At 37.8% G+C, this 26,395-nt stretch overlaps 1 protein-coding gene across 1 annotated transcript in view; it reads left to right on the top strand.

Moving 5' to 3' along the window:
- Positions 1-22,123, top strand: part of CDC14A (cell division cycle 14A) — a 1,552,589-nt gene extending 1,530,466 nt beyond the window's left edge. The window contains exon 18 of the mRNA XM_044080231.1: positions 21,643-22,123. Within this exon, the coding sequence (XP_043936166.1) occupies positions 21,643-22,108 (466 nt within the window). The 3' untranslated portion in view covers positions 22,109-22,123. The remainder of the gene's footprint in view (positions 1-21,642) is intronic.
- The last annotated feature ends 4,272 nt before the right edge of the window (positions 22,124-26,395 follow it).

Below are 26,395 nucleotides of genomic sequence, written 5' to 3'. Positions count from 1 at the left end.
GAGTGGGGAGTGGTAAGATAAGGCCAGAACCTGCTAAAGTGGAAGCCATTCAGACATGGTCTGCACCGATTACTAAAAAGCAGGTGAGGGCATTTTTAGGGACAGCAGGGTACTACAGAAAGTTCACCCCTAGTTATAGTGTACCATAGCTGCTCCACTCACAGACCTGACAAGGAAGAACAGGCTAGATAAGTTAGTGTGGACCCCAGCATGTGAGTAGGCATTCCAGAAGCTTAAGCTTTGGAAGGACGCCCTGTGTTAGCCAGTCCAGATTACAGCAAAGAATTTGTTGTACAGGTGGATGCTTCAAACTATGGGGTGGGGGCTGTACTTAACCAGATTTTTTTCAGAGGGGGAAGAGCACCCAGTGGTTTCTCAGTCATAGGCTAGAACCCAGAGAGGAACGCTATGCACTGTAGAAATGGAATGCCTAGCCATAGTGTGGGCACTTTAGAAACTTCAACCTTGTCTGTATGGAAGAAAATTCACTATTATGACAGATCACAACCCTCTAACATGGTTAAAGAGAGCCAGTCAGCAAAATGCCAAGTTGCTAAGATAGAGCCTGGGAGTTGCAAGCCTATGATATGTCAGTGCAGCACTGCAGTGGGATTAGCAATGCCAATACAGATGGGCTCTTAAGACATAGAATGGGGTGAGGTACACCCAGTAAGACCTAACCCTCTCAAGCAGCATTTATCAATGGTCACTTGAAAAACTAGATTGTGTTCTCTAGGGGGAGATGTGAAGACTGGTAGAGAAGGGTGAGGGCTGCCAGCCTAGCCAGATAGACAGGCTTGTTTCTTAAATGAAAGAAAACGCTGTAAAATGTGAACTTCATGATTGTAGCAACATTGCAAATCTGCTGCAAGGAAAATTAAGCCAAGCATTTCAAATGTTCTTTGACATTAAAATTATGCTTTATATGTCCGTTAAAGTTAGAATTTGGAGTCAGTGAGTCTGGAGTAAGCATCCTGCCTATTGTTTTAAGGCTATAGTTAATGACCATAATTTACTTCTGGAATGTCCTTTATTGCTCTTAAGTGCAAAAGAATGTAAATGCAGTTTCGGTGGGCCTGGGAACTAGGAAAGTGTAAATAAATGGTGTAATGTTTTAGCAGAACTACAGTTTTATTTTAAACAGTAAGAACCAGAAATTAATAAGCATTTTTGCCTGACTAATTCAGCACTGCCTTGCTCTATGTAAGTAAAATATTTTAGAAGTATGTTTTCTTGTAGAAATAGCTAGGACTATAAAGATTAGATTGTGTTTATCTGTTATGTCAGAACTGTACTACGGAATTATTTTAAGTTTCTGTTTGATCTCTGAACTCTTGAATAGCACTGTGGTGTAGTAGTATTGTCTTGTGTTTTTAGTATTTTAAACCCTTCTCAACAGTGGCTGGTTCATGTAGAGATTAAGTTAAGTTAGTGTGGGAGGTTGGCATAATGGGTAAGGTATTTTCCTTACAAAGGTGCAGAGTTTGATTCTCACATGGGGTATTTGGCTAGGCTTAAAATAGCCCACAAGGGCAATTAGCCTAGTAGTAATCTATGAACATATGAATATTTATTTTCCTTCCCAGTTGTATTTATATTTATCTTTAAACTTGCTATCTAGTAATTGATTTAACACAAGTTTGTTTTATTATTAAATGTCAGCAGCAATACTTCTTGAAACTTTTCAATTTCCTCATCTGTTTCTTCATTTGAATAATTTAAATCTCCTATAGTTAGTAAAATATCTGCTAAACGATGTAGTTTAGATTGACAATCACTGTTAATTGAGAATCCATCAATTTAATTGCTGCCTATACTATTAGCTAAGGGTTCAATAACTAATGCAAATAGTAGATGAGACGAGGGACAACTTTGCTTTTTATGCCTTTGTTTAAAGTGAGTCTTTGAGAAATGTAAGATCTAATTTTAACACATGCTTTGGAGTCATTGTACAGTTTTTTTAATATTCCAGTAAACCGTTCTAGAAATGTAAATGCTTAAGTTTTAAACAAGTAGTTCCAGTCTACAGAATCAAAAGCTTTCTTGATATCTAAGCTAATTTGGGTCAATTTCTTCATTCCTTTTGCTAAATCTAAGATTGTTACTACTCTTTTTATATTAGCATATGTTGCTCTAACTATAAGTCTTGTTTGATCTTTATTAATTTATTTTATCAACTATATCTCTTAAGCTTGTAGCAAAAATTATAGTAAACATATTAGAGTCTACATTTAATAATGAAATAGGTCTATATGAGGAAACTAACTTCTCTTTTCCTTGTTTAAGTATAGTTGAGATTACAGAAATCTTCATGAGGGAGGAATTATTTTGTCACTCAAAAGTTATCCTGAAAACATCACGCATTAATTCTAAAATATTTAACAGAAGCAGGCTGTATAATCCAATACTTAAACCATCTAACCGTCGAGCTTTACTATTTTTTCTCTTTTAAAGGTTTCTTTAACTTCTGTCAGACTAAAACAATGAGTAAAAAAGTTAACTTCTGTCAGGGTAGTAGGCATATTCATTGGAGATATTTGTGGGTCATTAAATTCACTAGTAAAATTTTTCTTTAAATACTTGTCAGTTTTATAATCATTGTGATTATTATTTTATCTTAAGATTCTCATGTTTTTTTAAAATATTAAGCGTTTCCTCTAAGTCTGAAGTAAGTTTATTAATGGGAGGATTTTGGATATTATTGATTTGTGCCTTTTTGCTCAACATCACACTTCTGTTAGTTAATGTGTGTAGATTTTTTGAAGTCCTTGCTTAACTGTGCAATTTTATTTTTTCAAAAGCTATCTCCACTTTATGCCATAAGACTGATATTTTGTCATTAATTTTTAACAACTTCAGTATTATCTCATTAATTTTATTGTTCAAACCTCACTTTGTGTATTTCATCTTGTATTTCTAACAGTTCTTTATTTCATTCTTTAATTTTATTATTAGCCCATCTTCCCATTCTGTCTTTAATTTTTAAGGAGTTCCATACTATGACTTTACTAACCTGACCATTACCATTCAAAGATGATAAATTCTCAATTTGTTCCTTAAGGTAACTCAAGTTCTTTTAAGTACATTATACGTACTGGGATTCTATAAGTCTGAAATTTCCTTGTATCTATTGATATATTAATACTCTGCATTATGATCAGATAAAGGACAATGAACAGTTTTAAAATAATTGACTTTATTAAATTTGTAAATGCAATGTATCTTAACAGTTCCAGTTTGCATCCCATTTGCATAAGAATAGAGAAGAACAATGACTTATATTCTGCTTTTACTAGTAAATAAGTTATTACTAATCATCTGTTTAGTGTTTTAGCTGATGCTAGTATCTTAGCTTTCTTCTGTTCATTTGCATCTTCTGTACTAGATATGCAGTTAAAATATCCTGCTAAAATTAAACTACCCTTCTAATGACTTTGTAGTAAGTTTAAGTGATCTTTAGCCACTCTTGCACCAATTCCAGGGATCATTTAAAAACTAGCTAGTGTGCAGACTTTGCCATTATATTTAATTATTTTTAATGTATTCTTTCCTTTTGGATCATTAATAGATTCCATGACCCTAGCCTTTACAGTAGATTTTCTCCTAAGTATAGCAGTTCCTCTCCACTATTGGGTTAAGAAATGTTATTTGCTTCTTTTAACAAAGTTATTTAAATATTGTATATCGTTATCAAGAGAGTTTCTTGCAAGAATGTTTCCTTTTTCTAATTATGTATACTTCTCATTAATGATTTTCTTTTTTTGCCATCATTCCATTTATATTAATAGATTTAAATAAACAGCATGGATAATTTTACAATATTTTAAAAGCGGACACATTTATCCACTATATTAATTTAACTATATACAAGACTGTAATCTATTCCTCCAACGCTATCTTAATATGTCACATTTTTTGAAGTCTTCCTTTCTGCAAATTAAACTACTAAAGCTTGTAAATAACAGACAAGTCTACAACTATAACTGTATATATGGCTAATAAAACACAGCCTACCGTGGATAACAACACTTCTAGTTTGCCTACCAAATAGGCCAACTACTATACTATCTCTCTGCCTACCAATACCTAAAACTTCATCAAAAACTAGCCAAAAGGTACTGTGATTTAAATAATTTATATAGTATTATATACAAGTCAAAATAAGAGACTTACTAGCTATATAGTTTGCCATTTAAAACTATACCGCCACAACTGCATAAAAGTTAAAAATCCTTTTTTAATCATAAATATCAAATAATACAAAAATAGTGTACTATATATCGGATTATGTAATAGTATAAAGTATCCATTAAATAGTTTTACATTATTCACTCTTTCAATGTTGTTGTTACAATATTTCTAAGTATAACCGAGTGGGACTTTAAGCGATAGAGATACAGATATCTGTAAATTTGCAGGTGACAGGTAATATTATACTAAACTAATGCAAAAGGGAAATCAGGGCTCATATATATTTGGCATGCTAAAATATGCAGACATATTTTATAGATCTAACAAAAATTAATTTTTAAAAGTAGAAGTGTCTGTATCTCAAAATTATACAATACTCTTAATGTGACAAATATCAAAATATTTAAAAATCCTTTAGCTTATTAAACTATTTCATATTTGCATTACTGAGGTCGAAGAGAATGTCTTGTATTATTTTTTATTTATTTATTGCATTTTTATTTTACATTTGTTGACCGGGCTAATCTAACTGAATACATGTCCATTTTCAGTAGAGGCCCAGGGAGATAAGCTCCAACATTAAGGTAATGTATCAGGACTACAAATAAAAATAAATTGTAAATCGTACATTATTACAAAGAATTAATGCAAGCTCCAATATAAGGTAATATAACAGGATTGTAAATAAAAGTATACTTGTGAACAGTAAAATATTACAAAGAATAAATGCAGTTCATAGCTAAAGGGTGTCTATTAATGAACTAAAGTAGCTTCAATAGCAAACAGATAAAATAAATACAACAGTAATGATACAAGGAAAAAAAAAATAAGATTAAAGAAGGATTGGGTTAGCAAAGAAGTAACAAACAACATTAGAGAAAGAGAGGTTAGCAAAGAAGTAACAAGCAAGATTAGAGAAGGAAAATTTAGGGTGTCGAGTCAGTAGTATTAAGTGAAGTATATACAAGAGGAATAATGATTAGCAATATTTGGGCATGAAAAAAAAAGAGTGGAGGGGGTGAAAGGTACCATCTGGCTGTTATGTTAGCAAGGTTTGCTTGAAATGTAGGTAGCATAAGTATTAACAAAGACATAGAAGAATCAGGAAGTGTGAAGTGTCAACGGTAACATAGGAGTTAACACTGATGTAGAGCAATATCAGTAGGTGGAGAGTGATTATAGAAAAAAGAAGAGTAAGTTTAATGACGTTAGAAGGAAATAGAAAAACTACATTATTGACTATGAAAGAATAAGATGTGATTGTGCTCTAGTGGGTAGTAGTGGGAGAAAAGAAAATATGATAGCTAGCAGGTGTTAATCTGGATTAGTACATGGGCATAACCAATGTTCTTTAAGGTGTAGTTTCAGCTGCTGTTTGAGTAGTGATAAGGATGGAAGTAATTGTGGGTTGCTGGGGAGTTTGTTCCAACTCTTACCCACAGAATTTGCAAAGAGGGAGTCTCCGGCTTTATTGAGGGATTTCAGGGTGGATATTTGTAGTTTATTTGCTGAGCGTAGGGTAGTGAGATTTCTATAAGGAGTTGCAATGCTACAAAGAGTAGGAGTCCTACTGGTGTGAAAGAGAATTTTGTGGGTAATTGTAAGTTGCTGAAATAGTAGCTGGTTTTGGAGTTCAAGCCAGCCTAGTTGTTTGAGGTTTAAACAGGATGAGTTCTATATGGTGAACCAGTGGTAAATCTGGCAATGTTGTTGTAGGAGGTTGCTACTTTGTTTAGGTTAGTTTTGGAAAGATTTGTATAGATAGATGAAGCATAGAGGAGAGTAGACATCAGGTGAGCATGGGAAATTGTAGCTTTGGCTTCAGGGGTAAGGAAGGACTTTATCTTGTACAGTGAGCCCAGTTTTCTCTTAACAGTTTTAATTGTAGTGCTAATGTGTGTGTCAAAGTTGAGATTGTGATCTATAGTTACCCCTAAGAGCTTGGTGGTTGGATCAGGTGTAATTATAGTACCATTGCTTGATTTGACTGTTAGTTCTATTGGATAGGACTTCAGTGAAGGAGTAAAAACAAGTAACTTGTTTTTTTTTTGGTGTTTAGTAGGAGGCAACGCTGCAAAAAACATTTTTCAACTGAGGTAAATACTGACTGGGTGATAGATTGGAGCTTGGATGCTAAGGTGGCAGAACACACTAATGTGGAATCATCTGCATATTGTATGCAGGTACATTGTGAAATATTTAGCTGTAGGTCGTTGATAAAGTTAGAGAAGAGGAGAGGTCCCGGGATGGAGCCTTGTGGGACCCCAAGAGTAATAGGAAGAAGAGTAGAGAGGTTTTTGTCCCAGAGAACAGCTTGCTGTCTGTTTTCTAGGTAGGACTTGAACCACTGTAGTGTCTTTGTGTTGAGTGAGTATTGTTCTAGTATTTGTAATAGTAATTGATGGTTCATCATATCAAAGGCTTTAGATAGGTCTATAAACAAAGCAGTAGAGAGCCTATTATTGTTACGATGCTTGTTGATGCAATCAGTGAAGGATAGGGCAGTAGTAGTACTGTGGTGTGGCCTAAAACCATGTTGACAGTCTGCTAGACGGTTGTGTAGGAGAAGATGATCAAGTAGTTGGCGGTGTATACATTTTTCCATTATTTTGGCTAGAGGGGAGAGCAGGGCTATGGGGCGGTAGTTGGATATTTTGGTTGTTACCACCCTTATGAAGAGGAATTGTGTGAGATTTTCCAGAGAGATGGGATAGAACTTTCAGTAATAGTTCTATTGATTATTATGGAAATAGGATAGGAGAGAACATTAGCTGCAATTTGCAGGTATTCTGCTGGTAGGAGATCAGTGGATGGGGTACATGGTTTGGGGTACATGGTTTAAGTTTTGTTAGTAAGGTGTGGATGACAGATGTAGAGACTGGATTTAGTTGAAAGATAGGGGGTTTGCTAGTCATGGAGAATGGGAGGTTTGTGGTAACAAGCGGTAAGGATTTTGCGAGAGATTGTACAGTTTCAGTAAAGGAGGTATTGAAGGTGTCGGCAATTTCCTTAGATGTACTTAGGAAAAGTGCTGTAGGAATTGGAGTGTCCTTGGTGTAGAAGTTTAATAGCATCCAAAATGTTTGGGGGGGGGGGGTTTGATGCCTGTCTTGGACTTTTAGGTAGTTTTTTTTTATCAAGGAGTTTTCTTTGTGGTGTTTCTATGCTGTTTATAGTTCTGGTGATCAGTTGGGCTCTTAGTACATCTCCATTTAGACCAGATCTTATTTCTTACTAGAATTTTTTGTCTTGTCTCTTTAGAGAGCCGTGGTGCTGCTTTACTTTTGGTTCTTATGGATCGAGTAGGGGCATGGTATTCCAGTATTTGTAGGAATTTAGAGTTAAAATGGGATACTGCTTCATCAAGGGAGAGTTCTTTTAAGGGAGACCAATCACAGGCTTGTAGCTCAGCTTGGAAACTTACAGCGTTAGTGTTTTTTGTTTTGTATGGTTTTAAGGATAGGTTGTTTAGGGAAGAAGGTTTTATGCCTAATGATATAGGTGAGTGAATGGTCACTAATGTCGTCAGGTAGGGTGTCTGCAGTATAAGATAGGGGATGGTTTCTTACTAGGATCCAATCTAATGTACTCTTTGTTAGTAGACTTATGGATTCTTGTAGGGGTTGTGATAAATTGAGAAAAGCCATACAAGTTAATATGGATTGAAGGTTGATTGGAAGTACAACAGTTCCAGTCTATATTGAAGTCTCCAAGTGCTAGAGTTTCTTGAGGGAGGATGAGAGGAAGCATAGGATATTTTCCATGGTGTTGATATTATTGCCTGGAGGTAGATAGGCGCATATTATATAGATAGCTTTACTAGAATTGAGCAGGAGTTTGGAGACCAGGATTTCTGTGTGATTATCTAATGGTAGTTGTAAGTCTACTAGAGTCGCATCGAGATAAGATTTAAACAAAATTGCTACACCTCCCATCTTTTTTTTGTAATTCGGTCAGCCCTTATATTATATCCTGGTGGGATGACTTCATTATCTTTTGTTCCTGGTTTGAGCCATGTTTCTATTAGGCAAAAAACATCAAGGGAATGTATGTCCAGTAGTGTATGTAGTTGGCTAATTTTATTGTTTAAGCTCTGTATATTAAGATGGGCTATCAATAAGGAGTTAGTAGTTTTGGTCAGGGTTGTAGGAGTGGTGGTTTGGGGCAGTTGGGGGTTTAGTGGGGTATTGTTAGGTCTTGGGTTGGGGTGGATATTCCCATGAAGAAGAAGGTGGTGTAATGTATGTAAGAGTTTCAGGAGTTTGAAGAAAGTGTACATAGTGTTCTTCTGGTTTGCTGGAGACTAATGTGGGCTAGCCTATGATATTTTGGGGAGAGGTAGGTTGAGGTAGAGATAATGTTTGCATGGTTGTGGGTAGTAGGTTGATTGGTAGGTAATGTTTGTTTTAAAGGATGAAGGAGTGCTGTGTGAGTTTTCATACCATGTAAGTATGATTGGTATGAGTAGTATGTGTAGAGATGCAAGAGAGAGGAGTAAGTATTTAAGTTTAGGTTGATGTGATTTAAGCATGGTGGAATGGAGAGAGATGTAAGTAAAGTAGTAGTAGGATAGATAAGAAAGCCAGGAAGGATAGAGGTAATATGGAAGTAGAAGTAATGTGTGTAAGGGAGTGTTTTTAAATAGTGTTTAGCTAAAGATTATGGGTAATTGGATAATTATGAGAAGGGGAGTGTCTTGTGAGGTATAAGTGTAGGAGCACTGGGGATGGGTGGGAATTGGGGGTAGGGGAGTGTTGTGAGCCCGCCGGGCAAACGGAGCGGGGAAGACACAGGTGGCGAAGGACTAGCAGAAAAACCTATCTGTGTGCAGGTGAATACTGAGGAAACGTTCAGTAGATACAGGTAAGTATTGAGGGGTAGAAGCTGGGAAGTGCAAGGTAAGGGACAGTAGACAGATGGGTATCTGGTATTGGGAGGGAGTCTCAGAGTGATAATAGCAAGATAGGAAAGAGCTTCTTAGGCTGTGCAGGAGAAAAAAGATACATAGTATAGGATCTGAGCCTTACTCCAGTTAAAGTAAGGGCAAACAATGCTAGGAATCAGCCTAGGTTATGGTGCCATCTAGTGGGCAAAGGATGAAATTGCATCTGAAGCTGGTGAGCAGAGAAGGACGGTATAAGGTATACAGAGCACAAGAAAGTTTCTGGAGACAGTGGAAGGATAGAACTAAATAGTTGGTGTAAGGGGTAGAGTGATTGGATAGGTAAAAGAGAAAAACCTTTAGGGGTAGAGGAAGGGTATGGCTACTAGGTATCCTGGCTAGGTAGCATGCTAGAAAGCATATACAAATTGTTAGGCAAGTGTTCAGGTTTAGACGGCACGTACTTCTTGCCTCTTTAGGTAACAGGGATCTTTTACAGGATGGTGAGAGACTTTTAATTAAGTATCTGTTGTAAAGGTAGGTTGCACAGGTCCTTTCACCAGCTGGTTTGGTCCGACTGTAATGCTACAAGGTGGTGGACAAATAAACCTCTGAGAATAGTGGGTGAAAGAAAAACAGTGGTAGGATAAGTGAGCAGACATATACTTGGACATAAAGGAAGAAAATACAGTAATAAGGAAAGCAAATCAACAGTATAGATTCTGAAACATTCAGTCATTCCTTTTAAAGCATTCAGATTAATGGCTAGATCAGAGTACAGTGCCAGAGTAAAGCGGCATCGCTAAAACATAATTCAAACTGGAACATGACACACATAACAAGTAAATTAAATATCCTAGTTGTAACTGCCCTTAACAAGAGCAGCTATGTGTTAATAATTACACACATGCACCAAGAATCTTCGGACATAGTATGAGGTCTAAAAGGTAACCCTTTTTCAGCTAAGGCAATTAAAATAAATTTGCGATAGTGATAACAGTAACAACAGGAATATACAGAGCAGTTGCAGCACAAAATGAGGTATTCACATTTTAAATGTGGATAGTCTACTTATATTGCCAAATAGAGTCTAATGCACATACAATGTAGTTAGCGACAGCACCATTTATCTCCGCCCATGCAAAACAGTGTAACCACAAGCATTACTCACTAGTTAAAGAAGTGCAGCAGAAGGTATAACAAATATACACAGGGTCTAGGTTAAATCTGCCTCATCCTGGAAACTAATGCCTGGTTTAAAAATATTAATACTATTATTATCACCACTAGGTCACCGGCAGCTCCTAAACCTTATAAAGTTTCCATATAGCCTCAAGCTATAAAAAACAGTAGCAGCGCTATCTTCAATCAGAAATAATTCCCCAGGTGTCTACAAGCATTATTCACAAGTTAAAGGTATGCTGCAGAGGAATAACAAACACAGGGTCTAGTTTAAATCTGCCTAATACCTGGAAACTAATGCCTGGTCTAAAAAATAATGCTGCTATCACCGCTAGGTCACCGGCAGCTCCCACACCTTATAGAGTTTTCATATAGCCTCAGGCAATGAAAAACAGTAGCAGCGCTATCTACAATTAGAAATAATTCCCTGGGTGTCTACAAGTAAGAAGGTGTACTATATAGTCAGAGGAGTTGTGTAGTAAATTAAAACAAAGAGTTGGAAGGTCACACTGAAAAACCAACCAGAAAAAACTAAATGAAAACTCCAGCCAAGCTAGAACTTCCAATGAGTGACCTCCCAAACCTCTTGTAACAGAGGCATATGGGATATATGCAAATGACCCTTATGAACATCAGGTGTTTCAGCTATATGGAGATTCTGAGAGTCATGGGCAGAGATTCTGAGAGTCATGGGCAATCAGAATTGCCATATAGCTGAAACACCTGATGTTCATAAGGGTCATTTGCATATATCCCATGTGCCTCTGTTACAGGAGGTTTGGGAGGTCGCTCATTGGAAGTTCTAGCTTGGCTGGAGTTTTCATTTAGTTTTTTCTAGGAGTTGTGTAGTAGGGAATAAACAATTAAATGTTTATAAGGGGATGTGCTAGCAGTGCCATGTAGGCCTCTCACGTTTACAGTTAGTACATAAAAGTGAGGAAATCAGGGTAAGCCCGCACTACTTGTGGTTGTCGTGTTGGAGTACAAACGCTCATATGGTCTCCGATGCCAGCTGAGAGCAGCTAAAATAAATAAAATAAATTATAGACTGAGAGGGTTGTGCACAACCTACTAGTACCACTTACAGTAAATGAAAGTACGATAGAACGCTCACACAAACCCAGAGGTTGAAGTACAAGCCTCTGTTGCCGCCAAGAGGGTTATAGGAACATAAAGCAGGTTCATCCTAGTATAAAACAGTTCACAAAGTAGCGAACCAAGATTAATTGCTAAGGAACCTTGTAGGTGTTTAAGCTTAAGGAAGCTAAGGTAATAACATTAATTGCTTTAGTGCCCTTCCACAAGTCTAAGTGAGTAAAGATGAATTACACAGCTCTTACATCAAGTGGGTTAGCTTGCGATTACTCCACGTGGTACGCGCAGATAACAGCTGTGTGTTTACACATTACTTGCAACTGTACTGTCATTAAAAGCTGCTAACAACTGCAGATCTATAAAGATTAATGTCAACCAACAGTAAAACAATTCAATTAGTCTATCATTGATTAGTGAAACATTTAAAAACAAACAACAAATGACTTACAAGAATGCTAGGGCCAAGTACGCAGAGCAGCCAGGGGGTAGAATCCTTCCTCTAAAGATGGCACCTCGCAGGGCAGGAAGGCTATATGGTATTGGAAAGGATGTGAGGTAAAAAGGGGAGGGGAATGAAGATGCGGACAGGTAATCAAGGAGAGGCTATCCCTAGAATAATAGCAACTAGAATATAGGGAGTGGAATAACCTAGAGGAAAGGGTAGGCAAGGAAGGAAAGGAAACAAGTAAATAAACAGAAGAGGTGGTAGGAATAAGAAGAAGAATACGAGGCCGAGCGTGTTTAGGAGGCAGATAGAGAGTGAAGAATGGCCACTAACCAAGACACAGGTGGCGAAGGACTAGCAGAAAAACCTATCTGTGTGTAGGTGAATACTGAGGAAATGTTCAGTAGATACAGGTAAGTATTGAGGGGTAGAAGCTGGGAAGTGCAAGGTAAGGGACAGTAGAGAGATGGGTATCTGGTATTGGGAGGGAGTCTCAGAGTGATAATAGCAAGATGGGAAAGAGCTTCTTAGGTTGTGCAGGAGAAAAGATACTTAGTATAGGATCTGAGCCTTACTCCAGTTAAAGTGAGGGCAAACAATGCTAGGAATCAGCCTATGGTATGGTGCCATCTAGTGGGCAAAGCATGAAATTGCAGCTGAAGCTGGTGAGCAGAGAAGGACGGTATAAGGTATACAGAGCACAAGAAACAGTTTCTGGAGACAGTGCAAGGATAGAACTAAATAGTTGGTGTAAGGGGTAGAATGATTTGGATAGGTAAGAGAAAAACCTTTAGGGGTAGTGGAAGGGTATGGCTGCTGGGTATCCTGGCTAGGTAGCGTGCTAGAAAGCATATACAAATTGTTTGGCAAGTGTTCAGGTTTAGACAGCACGTACTTCTTGCCTCTTTAGGTAACAGGGATCTTTTACAGGATGGTGAGAGACTTTTAATTAAGTATCTGTTGTAAAGGTAGGTTGCACAGGTCCTTTCGGCAGCTGGGTTGGTCCCACTGTAATGCTACAAGGTGGTGGACAAGTAAACCTGTAACATCCAGCAGCTGTGTGATATAAGCAGAGGTTCTAAACTGCTCGAAAAGTTATTTTCTTTTAGACAGCTTGTTTTCACAAATCAGCTCCAAAGTGTCCCTTTCACAAAGCCCACTGATCATGGTTCAAATATCCACACTTGGCTGTAGCATCCTTCTCTAGGCTTGTAAGCATGTACCAGAAAGTCTCACTGGAGCCATCCATGTTCTTGTGTGAAGTGCACCATTGTTTCCTTTGAGACAGCAGGAAAACCTACCCAGTTTCTCTTGTCCAACCTTCCCTTATGACTACGAGTTCTACAACTAAGCAGCTATTACTATGGAGTCAAAAAATATTTGCAGACTATATTGTTTTCCAAACTTACAGTGTGCTTATTTGAATTCTCATTCTTCCTTCCCAGGTTCAAACATATTAAAAAACATCTACATTACTTTCTGTCAATCATGCTATTTCTTTTTGTTTTCATCATAATAAGCTACTTCCAGGCATGATTAGAGCCCATTTTAGTAAGGTTTTGGATTCTTTGGAGGCCTTCTGGAAAGGGGTGGACTTCAGAAATGTTGGGCAGCAAATTGATCCTGTGTACATAGCTTTACAAAGAATCATAAACTGGCTTCTTTTTCCAGGTCCAGAACAGGGTTTTGTAGGACCATTCTCCATGGGGTCATAGATTCTTAATTCCTTGTCCTTGTTAAGCTATAGTAATCTACCCATATAGCCTAGGCTACTGTAACAGTGATGTCATGTTGAACATCGTGCAGTTGCGTAAGTAAATTTACTTTGAGTAGATGTTCTAATCAATCGTCGTTGCTTTAGGTGTACCCTCCCTACACCCCCACCATTTTTTGCTGTGTGTTGTGTTGCCAGGGTGTGTATAGTTTCCTGTTTTGGTTGTTTCCTAGAATTTTTTTTCAGGGCTGTTCTCTCTGTTTTTGGAGCAAGAAACCTCTGAGCTTCTTGCTAACTGCCCCATATCTGATATTCCTTTTGAGCTCCTTATAATCCAAGCATGTGGAGGATGCCCTTTAGTTTTATAAAGCTGGCTTAAAGTAAACTTGGATACCACTTTAGGCATAGGAGAAGGATGATCAAGAAAGGCTTACGCAGTGTATACTGATTGATTCCAGTGGAATAGCACACAACAGTTGTAATGAATAAAAAGACTCCAGTCTCCAGATAGAAACTTAAAGCATCTTTATGTAAACGATCAATAGAAAATGGAAAAAAATAGCTTAAGTGGTTTAGAGCTTCTGTCCCTTCAAAACATGGGACTTCAAGCATTATACAGAGCAGTTAAGTCTTTTTATATTGAATTTAAAATGTATTTAAAACAGTCATGTGATACTAAGTTAAAATTTAGCAAGATAGTCCATTCAAGAAACATTATTCACTTGAATACACTTAAACCTGAAGGCTGTGCATAACCCTTCAAACTCAGAAAAATCCATATTAGTCTCTCCCCATCAATATACCATATGTTTATGGTGCAGACTAACATTTATTATACAGTAAAAATATTAATATTAAAAACCTTAAAATTGATGGTACTTTCTAACTTTGGAAATAGTATGGTAAAACCACTGGTTAAAGTATAACCCGCAATTAAATCACTTAGCACATCTTATTTTTTTATGCATTTGTATGTTGTCACATAAATTAGCTGCCTTTATTCTTAAAATTGGTGAAAATGGTGTGTTCATTTAACCATGGTGACGAGGTCGCTTTTAGCCTGAGCTGCCAAATACACTCTCTTTTTCAGTCTGTTTCCCAGCAACCTCTCCTCACATTTTTTTTTAAGTCATTACCACTGTTGTGGTATGCTATTCCACTGGAATTACTAGGTGTATACTACGCAGGCCTTTTTTGTCATTTCTAATTAAGTGTTGGCTGCACTGTGGTTTGTTTTATTGCATAATAGAGGGATTAATTTTCAAAGAATCCCTGTGTCTGTGGAAAATGAGATAGGGTTGACTCATCATAAGAATTTGCAACTCAAGTACCCTCCTTGCAGAGGTCAGAGGAATCAATAAAGCTGTCTTCCATGTCAAGAACCTCAAGCCAACCAAGTTAACTGCTTCAGATGCAGCTCTTAGCATCTCTAATACAAAATTAAGATCCCAGGGAGGGTCCACTGGTTTTCTTAGAGGCCTATTGTACAGAACCCCTTTCAAAATCGTTTTGACATGAGAATGCATTGAAAGAGGAGAATCCATGGACAGACATACTAAAATGGCCGATAAATGAACCATGACAAGGGAGTAAAAAAGGCCATAGGATAATAACTCATGAAAATATTGTAAAACAAGAGAACAGCTTTCCCTGAATGGATGCTGGCATGTTGTTGGCACCAACTAGAAAATCTTTTTCCATTTACTAATATATGATCTTGTAGTAGCAGTTGTTTTCCTTCCATTAGTACTTTCTGCATGTCCTCAGTAAACTGGTTCCTAAAGGGAATTAAGACCCATTATCCAGGCAGCCAAATTAAGTTGATTAGGGTCTTGGTGTGTTAAACATTTGTGTTCTTGTGTGAGTAGATCAGTCTGTCAGGAAGCTTGTGGTAATTGACCCTGACCATTTCCAAAAGAAGGGACTCACCACAGTGATCTTGGCAGATTCCTTCTGAATCTTCAGTAGTACCCTGGATATCAGTGGAAAAGCATACAGGAGCATTACTATCCAAGAAAAAGAAAAGGCAACTTATCTTCCAGGCCACCTTGCATGGAGTGCTGGAGCAGAATCTTGCCAACTGATTGTTAAGACAGGAGACAAATAGGTGTACTTGAAGAACTCCCCACAGATGGATCAAGTCTTGGAAGACCCCCTGATCTTGTTTCCATTTGTGAGGGTCTACCCTTGTGTTGCTGAGCTTGTATGCCAACACAATTTTGCTCTGAATGTAGGCTGTCTGTAGGGTGATATTGTGCTGTGATGCTGTATCCCCAACTAACATGGATAGTCTGCCAAAGGGATATGACTTTGTTCCCCTTTGCTTGTTGATGTAACACATGACACTGGTATTTTCTGTAACAATTTGAAGAGGTCACGGGGACAAAGTTAAGTGTTGAGTGCCTTATAAGGGCGACCGTCTCTTATATTTGTGGTTGTCTGTCATTGGTGTCCCACATACCTTTTACCCCTCCTGAAACTGCTCCCCAGGCAAAGTCCGAGACATATGTTATAACTGATTTGGAACAGGGAAGGGAGTAGAGGAGACCCAGATTTAAGTATATTTGCTATCTTCAAGTTATTTCTATTCTGACAAATGCCAGCACTGGGATTTGAAAAGACAAATAATTTTGGTGCTAAGACCAAAAAGACTTCGGATACCTCCGTGTCTTATGTGGAATCTTTCTCGGGTATTAAAAGAGTCAAAGAAGAATGTGAGACTCAAATTCCTGAGTTATTCCCTCAAGTGAATGAAGTCTGAGTGGAAAACCTTAGAAACAGATTTAGATCTAGATACGTTTTTTTCCTGTTGAAGAAAAGCTTTTTGAACAGATGTATCTAACTGGCACTTAAGGTACACAGTCCTATGTGAAAGAGTCAGACTTTTGAATATTCTCTTGGAATTCCAGCTTATGTAAGAAATCTTTTACCTACATTAGAAATTCCTGACACTTGGAAAAAGACTCTTGAAAGATAAGCAAGTCATCTACAAGTGGAAAAATGTGGATAGCCTCCAGCCAGCAGTGATCTATAACTGGAGCTGGAAACTTTTTGTACACTTTTGGTGCAGTGAATAAGAGAGAGAACTTTGCGATATGATCCAGACACACAATACCCTAAGAAACGCACAGTTTAGAGGAACTGGGATGTGATAATGCATCTTTTAAATCTAGTGCTACCAGGAAAACTGAATGAAGAAGAAGACGTAACAGCTTGTGAAGTGAGAACATTTTGAATTTGAGCACTATCAGAAAAGGTTTAGGAAAGAAAGATCCAGAAGTGGTCTCAAAGCATTTTCTTTCTTTGGCACTAAAACTATCCTTGAATAAAAACCTTTCCCCACTTGGGAAGGTAGAATGGGTTCTATCACACCCTTGTGTTGAACAACAGGTGGAGACGAGTCTGGGCTGGAGGATGAGGGATTTCCTCAAGAAGGGAGGAATTTCCTCCCACTGCCATCTGTAAGCTTGTTGAATGATCTTCAGAACCCATTTGTGTGAAACTTTGGTTCCAAAGAGAAAAGTAGAGATTCAGACTTTCTTGAAGGGAAAGGGGGGCTGCTAGGGTGAGAGGGGGGTATACAAGGTCCCTTTAATAGTCATTCTGACTTGTTTGGACTGTCCATTTTGGGAGCTTCCCAAATTTGTTTTGGAACCCTCTTGCCATTTCTTCTTAAACATCCATTTACCTGCATTTTGTTGAAACTTTTTACAAAAAATTGAATGAGAGTTTATAGAATCTCTTAGAAAATTTGGAAAGGGAGGCTGAAGAGATTCCTTGTGTCATCTTGCCCGTTTTACCATACTTTTTGATCACCTCTAAAGGAGAATTTAAAATCTCATTTTTAACGTCATTTGAGAGGTTCTAAGAATGCAGCCAGGCAAACCTCTTCAGAACAGTACCAGTGGCCATAACTCTGGAAGCAGTATTATCAGCTGAGTGATACACATGCACACTGTTAACAATGAGTAGTGACTTTTACAGTAAAAGTAACTAAATTATTTAAAGCAGATTTTTCCTCGCAAGAAGAAACTGCAGACAAACCATTCCTCATATTTCATATTTTTGAAATTAGTCAGAACAAGCTTTATCATATGAGCCTGACAATTCAAAATTCTAAAAATCAGAGTTGCGGAAGCATATTCTTTTCCACATACTTATAAATAGTCTTCCCATCTGTATCAGAAAGAGTAGGATTGGATCAACTAATTGTTTAACAGCAGTAGGATCAATGAAAGCTGTATCTGCTGGGTCAGGTTTAGGAAGTGTATGAAATCTTAAAAGACTGAGGAACTTTATACATCGTGTCTGCCTTTTTAGGGGTAGTTAACTGACTATTGGTAAAATTGTGGGCCGTAAAACACGTCCTCCAAAGCTGAAATTACTGGAGGAATGGGTGAAGGTTCTGGAAATTCCTTCTGTAACAGCTCCTAATATTTTGTGAGAAACGTCTCCGTGCTCTCCCACTAACACTGGCACATTCTGGAAATAGTGTCAGAGAAAGAGAAACCCCACGGGGAGGATTTTCTCTGGGTCTGCGTCAGAAAACTGTGGAGAAAAATCTGTGTTCTCTCCATCTTCCTGTCCATATTCAGAATCTTGAATCTCTTCAGGAACAGAGGTGTAACCCCCTTTGTTTAGCCAGAAGCTACATTACAATAAGGCTAAATAGCTTGAATTAAACTTTGAGCCAGACCCAGTAAACTACTCCTGCCTAAGAAGTAGGAGGGTTTGATGCATGTTTAGGTTTTTGTTTCGTTTTGACAAGAAAAATGGGGCCAACAGTGTTGTTAATGGCAGCAGCAGCTCCCCAGGGATGGGTACAACATTCTGGCAAAAAAAAAAAGCCTCCCCTGTTCCCTCTCCCAGGAAAGATGAGATTTGGCTCTCCCTTGCCCACTGAGGGGTCCCCAGTAGCTGCAGAGGACATTGCTAACCCTTGGGTCTTAGTGGCCAAGTACACCAAAGAGATCTGGGATAAAAGAGGAGTGGTCTGAGATGCAGTTAATGGCCATGGCAGGGTCGCCCACCTATGTCTGAGGCAAGTTAGCCTGCTATGGTGGCAAAGGCTGTTTGCTTAACTTTTTCTTTTTGTGGCTGTTAGGAGCAACAGCTTGTTCAATGGTTGAGCCAAAAATGGTGCCTCTTTCCCAGGAAAACAAGCAACAAAAGCAGGTAAAACTTAAGTCGTTAAGTCACCCTTTTGACACTTTAAAATATTTTGCCATCCCCAAAATTAAAATAGACAGCGTCTCTGCAGAAAGAAATGGTTTTCAATTACTTTGAACACCTTTTAAACTGAGAGACAGTGCTGTTGTTTAGAAGTATAGTACAGTTTCATGAAACACCATTAAAATAAAAAATCCTAACTTTACAAAAACTTTCTTTAATAGGAAAGTGTTATTTAACAAACAATTTATTTTAAAATGGAAGTTTTTTCCCCCTCAAAGGGAACTTATTTGCCCATCAAAGGAACAGCACAAGCTGATCATCTGTCTTTGAAAGCCTCGGGAGTGTACTATTCAGGGCAAGATATCTCGCTCTCTCTGTCTTATGCTCAAGTAGCATAAAAGCTCATTCTGCAAGAGCTGTGGCATCTCCAGGGGTCCTTTTCAAAGGTCTAGACTCCAAGTCTATTTTAGAGGCAGCTACTATGTCTGCCATTCACACTTTTACAAAATATTACACAACTAATGCATTCTTCCGAGCCAAAAGTGGCTTTTCCCGAACTGCTGGATTCTAGTTCAGTACCCCTCTACCCCCTCCTATTCTCCATAAAATGCTTTGGGAATCATCACCTTTGTCAGCCCTATATCAACAGTGATCTAATGATGAATGTAATGCAAATGTAAAAATTTACCATAACAGTAAATGTTTGAATCGATCGCTGTTGCAGTATGTGCATCCTCACTTCATCCCATTTCTTCCTTTTCTTTTTGGCTGAGCAGGGACCCTTCCTTGCTTAACACCCCCCTCTTTTCCTAGTATTTCCTGAATCTGCATTTTCTGTACTTGGCGTCAGTAACTGTCCGAGCCAAGAAAGCTCAGAGATTATAGGTGCCTGTTTTCCCTTGTGTACCAGCATGCAGCCCTTGTGTCTAGGTCTCCAGCCAGATGTGTGGTGCATGAAAATGAAGCACTTGACATGGTCAGATGTATAGTATTCTTGGCAGTATACATCCCATTTGTCAGTGCACTGCAACTGTGACGTGTTTGAACATCTACTCGTATGTAAATTCTTAAACAGCTGTACATTCCATTTCAGCATTACCTTTAGACTGCAGCCCAGAGTCAACCATTCATTCTTCTTAGGTAATCTGCTGTTTCCAATTACATGCATGGACAATGTTATGTTTTTCATACATGTTTGGTGGGAGATGGGCCATCAGTGTTGGTAGAGTAGGGCCACTGCTGGTTGATGATGCTGATTCATTGCCTGTGCCAGTGTTCATGCATACCATAGTCAACTGTCAAGACAGAGCAGTGTGCATACTGTTCTCAGTAGCAGAACAGAAGTACAAACATATATAGCCTCTGCATAGTACAAGTCTGATGGACTGCAGCTGTTTGAGTCCCACCTTAAGCACGTAGTGTGGTGAATGTGATTCTCTCACAACTGTGTGAAATTCTGACTGAAAAATTGCATGTGCTAGTTTGAATAGTGTGGTGATGGCTGCTTTTTAAGTGACCATCTGTGCAGTGGCCAAGGAAAGTTTATCACTTCCCTACCCTTTAGATTAATGTTTAAATCTGGCAGGTAAAATGTTTGTCCACTAGTGCTGAGTACCAAGAGAGCCCATGCCATATCAACAGATAACCAGTGAAATAGGTTCCTGAAAGGACTCTTAATTGATGGTAGGAGATAAGGAAACATTCTGGAGAATGATTTCCATTCCTTGGGACAGAGAGGTAAGCTACCTTTTTCACCCTTTAGGTGTCACTGGGTGGTGGGTGATGCACTTGTATTACATGCAGAATTTTGTACAAGCCAAATCCATGCTCTTTGTGTATGTTGTAGTTAGAAAAAGAAACTAAAGTCCATGAAGATTTCCCACCTTCTTCCCTTTGTCCTGCCACTGAACCTGAGTACCCAAGATCTGAGTCTGTGTGTGTGTGTTTGAGGGGGTGGGGGATCACCAGTCTTAACTGTACTGTTTGAGATAGGAGTTGTTACCATTGTATCATATAGGAGCAAAATACATTAGTCACCTATGCACTAAAATGCAATAATATCTTACCCCTAGAGAGAAGAGAAATGGGAAAAAGCTGTTATTTGTTGTATGCATAATTTGGCCATGAGGAAAATTTCGTCACCTTAATGTATTCAGCATTTTAAATTACTGTTCATTAATGTAGGATGTTACGAATACTCTTTAAAATGTTATTGCCTAATGTAGTTACACTGTCACTGTGACACTGAAAAGCCTCTTTATTGTACATATGACTTGGTGATATAGTGTTGTAGTGCAATATGCATGTATTTTTTTTGCAAGCCACAAAGTCAACCAGCATCAATAATACTATGATAGAACAAAGAGCGAGTCTGAATTGTGGGCGATATGAAGTATTTAATTTAGTACATATTTAATTTTTAATTTCAAATAAATTGCTGAGTGTACCTTATAAAAGATGATTCATTTTAACTTGTCAGCCAGTTAAATTGGTACATCAAGGTTGTAAGTAAAACCTCACAGCTTTACTCTGTGTCCTTGCCACTATAGAAACCTTTTCTGATCTAAAGAAGGTGCTAGTTCAAACTTTAGTACTGTAATTAGTCTTATTTTTCCTCTGAACCTAAAATATAATATTTGTCTATAGCCTGAAGAAGCACTTCATATATTGGGTAAAACTTTAGTATTTTTTCCTTTAGTGGTATTTCTGCAACCCATAGTACAGTATGCACATCAAAATGTTCATATCAAGTAATACATTTAGAAGACACCTGAATTAAAAATAAGCTGTAGTGCAGTTTACCATTTTTTAATGAAGTATTAAGTTAAACTGCTGACTTTTTAGGTCGATTACAACACATCACATGATGCATTTTCATTGTCTTTTTTTTGTTATGCTCATATATGCATGTTTCCTAGTATATACATTGTGTGCATTTTTCCATATTTGTTTCCCATTTAGCTTTCCCATTAACTCCAGGCTAGCCAGTTCCCTAGGGAACCTGTATGCAGCATCAGATGACACAGAGAGTAAAGTGACTTCATCCACATCTAGAACAGGTTATGCTCTTAGGCATTCTACCAGCCATTTAAATGGCACTGCACAGATGTCTCCTAGAAATTACCGTGAGCTCAACAACAACCACTACAACAGAAGCAGCAATACTGGCACCACCAACAATGGTCACATCAGTTCTCAGAACAGCCACCCAGATGATTATAGCACCTACCGACCCAGCTATACTGGTCTTGCATCATCTACAGCGCGATACCTGAGCCGATCAATCCCTGTAAGTTTAATACATCGGCTTTGTATTACAAAGCTGCTTCAGAGTGTATACTGTTCCTCAGCCTCTTTGTTGCTGTACAGAGCTTTTAAATGTACTACCAGTAGTTTGATCTTTTTTGATTCAGTTATTGTTTATTAATAACGTGTGATTATTTTTTTCTGGTTAAGTTGTTGTGCCTCCCATAATTGGCTGCAGTTCGCCATTTCTAATATTTTATTTTGTTGTAGAGATTTTTTTTTTTGTTTTAATTTTCAGTTTATGTGCCTTTCTGAGCATGCACAGCTTTATTTGTGGTGGTTCAGGGAGAGGTGCCTCCAGGAAGCTACAGAGGTGTTCCTCAAATTCAATCTAAAATTGTAGTTAGAGTGTACATTTTACCCTCAGAAAAATAGCCCTTCAGGCATTTTATGACCTGACTGCTTCCACCTCTTTAGAAAACATACAAGTAAGGCAAGGATAAAACATTGTTTTTCTGTTCCTTTCATTGCATATTTTATTTAGTGCTGATTCTGAATGTTGGCCAGCTACATTGATTTTATAGAAAGACTGCTACTAGCACTGTTTAAAGTATCTGAGCGAGGCAAGTTTCAAACTGTCTTTTTCTTTCATGCCGTAGAAAATATGTTTTCTTGTGTTCCGGTTTCTGATACTAGTTAAGTGCAATGACTTGCTGATCTACTAGTAATTGTATTTTTGTACTAGTAATTGCATGTTTGTGATGCAAAGTAAAGCATTAATGCACAGTTTTCCAATCCATTCAGTGTTTTGTTTAATGTGGGCTGATTTCTGAATGCTATTGGCTGTGCATATTTTATGACATGACTGCTGCTCTGCAAATCTGAGTGATGTGAAGTTCAGGTATTAGTAGACACACTCATCTATGTTCCTTTGATTTAATAGTCCACATATCCAAATGAAAATCGTGGAGATACAAGGCAGACAAAAATCTTCTCAGAACTTCTTAAAAACACAGCTTTAGTGATGGATGTAAGCACTTTCACAATGATAACATTGCTTAATCAGACATACATACAAACAAAATCAAACTACATATATACCCATCTAAAAAACAATTATCCAATTAGCATTTCATCCATTACTCTTCCTTCATTAAAATTAACTAGGAAGCAACCACAACAAGCATCTATGGGCAAGACATACTTAGAAAAGTTTACTCTTCTAAGTTTACGTGACTTCACCAGTTTTTGGGAGACTGGAGAGCAGATCCTATATGTGCATTAAATCCATTTCAGTTGCACCTTTTCAGTCTCATTAATTATGTCCTCCATCTTAATATTTTCCTTCAACACCTGCAGCATAAATGTATGTGTACTTCCTGAGTGTTAGTATGCTTAGCCAGGGCACTGTATTCTAATCCCCTCCGCGTGCAATACATATGGTCTCTAATGCGTTCTCTTGGGTGACTATTTGTCTTCCCAACATAGAACCTGCAACAGGACCACACAGTGGGCAATGTAAATCAGATTCTTAGTGTTGCAATCAGCATTTGCTCTAACCTGCCATACATAACCAGTGTCGGGATGTTTAAAAGGCAGTGATTCATCTACAAATTAACAAAATGCACAGTTAGAGCACCTCCTGGTTCCAAGCCCCCTCATGTCTAAGTGTTCTTTACTTAATGGGTAACATAATCTCTGCTTAAGTGTACATTTATTTTCATATGTAAACCTTGGCTTAATGCCCACTACTCCTCCTACTTTCTCATCCACTTATAAAATGTGACAGTTCTGTCGTATAATATCTCTAATACCTCCAACATCCTGTGTAAAGGACAAGACCACTGGCAAGTTATTCTCACAACTTCTTCTAGGGCATTTCACCTTAGAGGACTTGGAAAATAGGATTTAGCTCCTGCCGACCTCTCTTTGGTCATATCGAAACATGCTCTATCAACCTTACCTTGGACCCCCTTTCTATAAAATCATGCCTTAAGGTTTCCAAGCTGATCTGAAAATCCTTATTCTCACATGACAAACATGATGCTTGCATAGCCTGACCCTTCACTATATTGGAAAAAATATGCCGTGGATGCATACTTTCCCTGTGCAAAAAGGCTGGATGATAGCATTCTTTCCTATGCATCCTAGTGGACACACGTCCAACATCATCCTTCCAGATCTATACGTCCAAAAAATCAATCTTATTAGATGAATATTGAGATGTAAACTTCAAAAAATTACAACTGTCATTAAGCATATTTATAAATGCCATCAATTCACATTCATCCTTTACCCACACAAGGAAAACGATCATTGACAAAACGTCAGTTGAAAGCAACACACCAGTGTTACCTGAGTTTAAGATATTACAATGCTCCCACTCAGCCATCACCAAGTTTGCATAGCTGTTGGCACAATTAGTACCAATCGCTACTCCTGCTACTTCCAATAATAAGTCCCATTGAACATAAAAACATGTTCCAGGACTAATTCCAACAGAAAACACTAAGTCAATTCGCTGTGCACTCGACTGACCATTCCTGGTCAAATAAGATTTAACCATAGCTATGCTCTGCTGGTTGAGTCTGATTTTTTTACTGAGTTACTTGTACAAAAAAGTTACCCTTTGAATTTAATTACTTCTATTAGAAATGAAATCCAGTCAGTAAGGTATTCTAAGTTTAGACCTATTTTGAAATTTGGGTTTGTTCCAGTTTGTAAAGGACCTACTTCTGATCACACGTCCAGTTTTTCTTTTCCGATTAGTAGGGATATGACAACACTAAGAAACATTTTGAAGGACATCTGGAAGATTATTCTTAGTGATCCAAACATTGGTAATTCTTTAGGTAGTAATCTGTGTTTCTCATTCATACGCACTAAAACTTTGAAGTCTTTATTTGAAAGTAATGATTCTCCATTTTTATGTTCACGTTCTAACATTTATGATTTACCTGGCATGTACAATTGTGGTAAATGCATTTGCTGTGACTTGATATATATTGGAAAATCTTAGGTGTTTCCTCATTGTAATGTGAAAGTGTCCTTTTCCAGTCTTCTTGACTGTAATAGCACTATGGTAGTGTACTGCGCGATTTGCTCTTCATGTCCATGCTTCTATATTGGGAAGACTGTACGAAGACTTAGTGATAGAATCAAGGAGCACAACTTTGCAGTGAGAAATAGCGACCAGACAAACCCTTTAGGGAAACATCGTTTGAATTGCTCCTATTTCTCTAAGTTTACCTTTTTGGTACTGGAGCACATCAAGGAATTTTTTGGAGATGCTGACTGTAAACTACAACTACAGGAACTAAGGTGGCAACTGCATTTAAACGCTGAGTTTTTTCCAGGACTCATTGAAACCTTAAACCTTAAATGTGCTTTAAAGTAGTGTCAATAAGGCTATGTCTGTGCCTAGCTATTAACATTTCAGTAGCTTTGCAGTACAGTGGTTTTCTCTCTGAATATGCAAAATATTTCAGTAGTTTTGTGGAATAGTAGTTTTCTCTATGAAATGCTAAACAGGTTGTCTCTGACATGCTAAACAGGTTCTGTGGTATGTCTTTATTGGATTTGGTTCTAATGCACATTAATAAGTAATAGTTTACTTAGTCACTGATTTACATTCAGTGTTTATTAGTTGTGTATGGATTCACTGAATTTTGTGAAGTTAACCTAAGCATTGGCTCATGGATTTATATTAATATTTATGATTCACTTTTGTTATATTACTGATCCCTTCTAATTTGATTCATCTGAAGAAGTTCCGATTCAAGAAAATGGACGAAAGCTCATTATCTTTGTGGGATGTAGTTTTTTTATTCAATTGGCTAGTTTACAGAAGTTAATAGATATTGGTATTCTTCTGAACTTACTCGGTGTTTTGATATATATATATATATATATATGTGTGTGTGTATGTACACACACACACACACACACACACACGTATATATATATATATATATATATATATATATATATATATGTATATATCTATATATATATATATATATATATATATATATATATATACGGATTCGCTTTGAAACATCCAATGTTCAGAATATCGACGTTCTGATCATCGAAACCAGAACATCGATGTTCAGAACATCGAAGTTTCAAATTGAACAACACAAACACCAAATAAATCACAAAAACTATGTTATGCTTCGCCCCCCCTGCACCCCCCATGCAGGGGGCTGTGCCCCCCCACACCCCTCCTACTTTAATATTCCAACTCAGAGATCGCACTACCGTGGAGTAAGGGAAATCTCCCGTTTACCGCTATATGCAGTAGAGCTAAACGGGAGATTTCCCGTACCCTACATGCAATGCCAACGCTCAAATGGCACACACAAAACATGCAGGGCACATTGCTGCCCTGCATACACACCCACAATTTTACATTGTCACTTACCTGGCACTTCCACTTAAAACCTTCGATGTTCTGGATTTAAAT

The sequence above is a fragment of the Protopterus annectens genome, chromosome 8.part0 (genome assembly GCF_019279795.1).
Source record: "Protopterus annectens isolate FY-2018-M chromosome 8.part0, PAN1.0, whole genome shotgun sequence".
Taxonomy (NCBI): Eukaryota; Metazoa; Chordata; order Ceratodontiformes; family Protopteridae; genus Protopterus; species Protopterus annectens.
The sequence above is the reverse complement of the archived record's forward strand: the minus strand, read 5'-3'. Positions and strand labels throughout refer to the sequence as shown.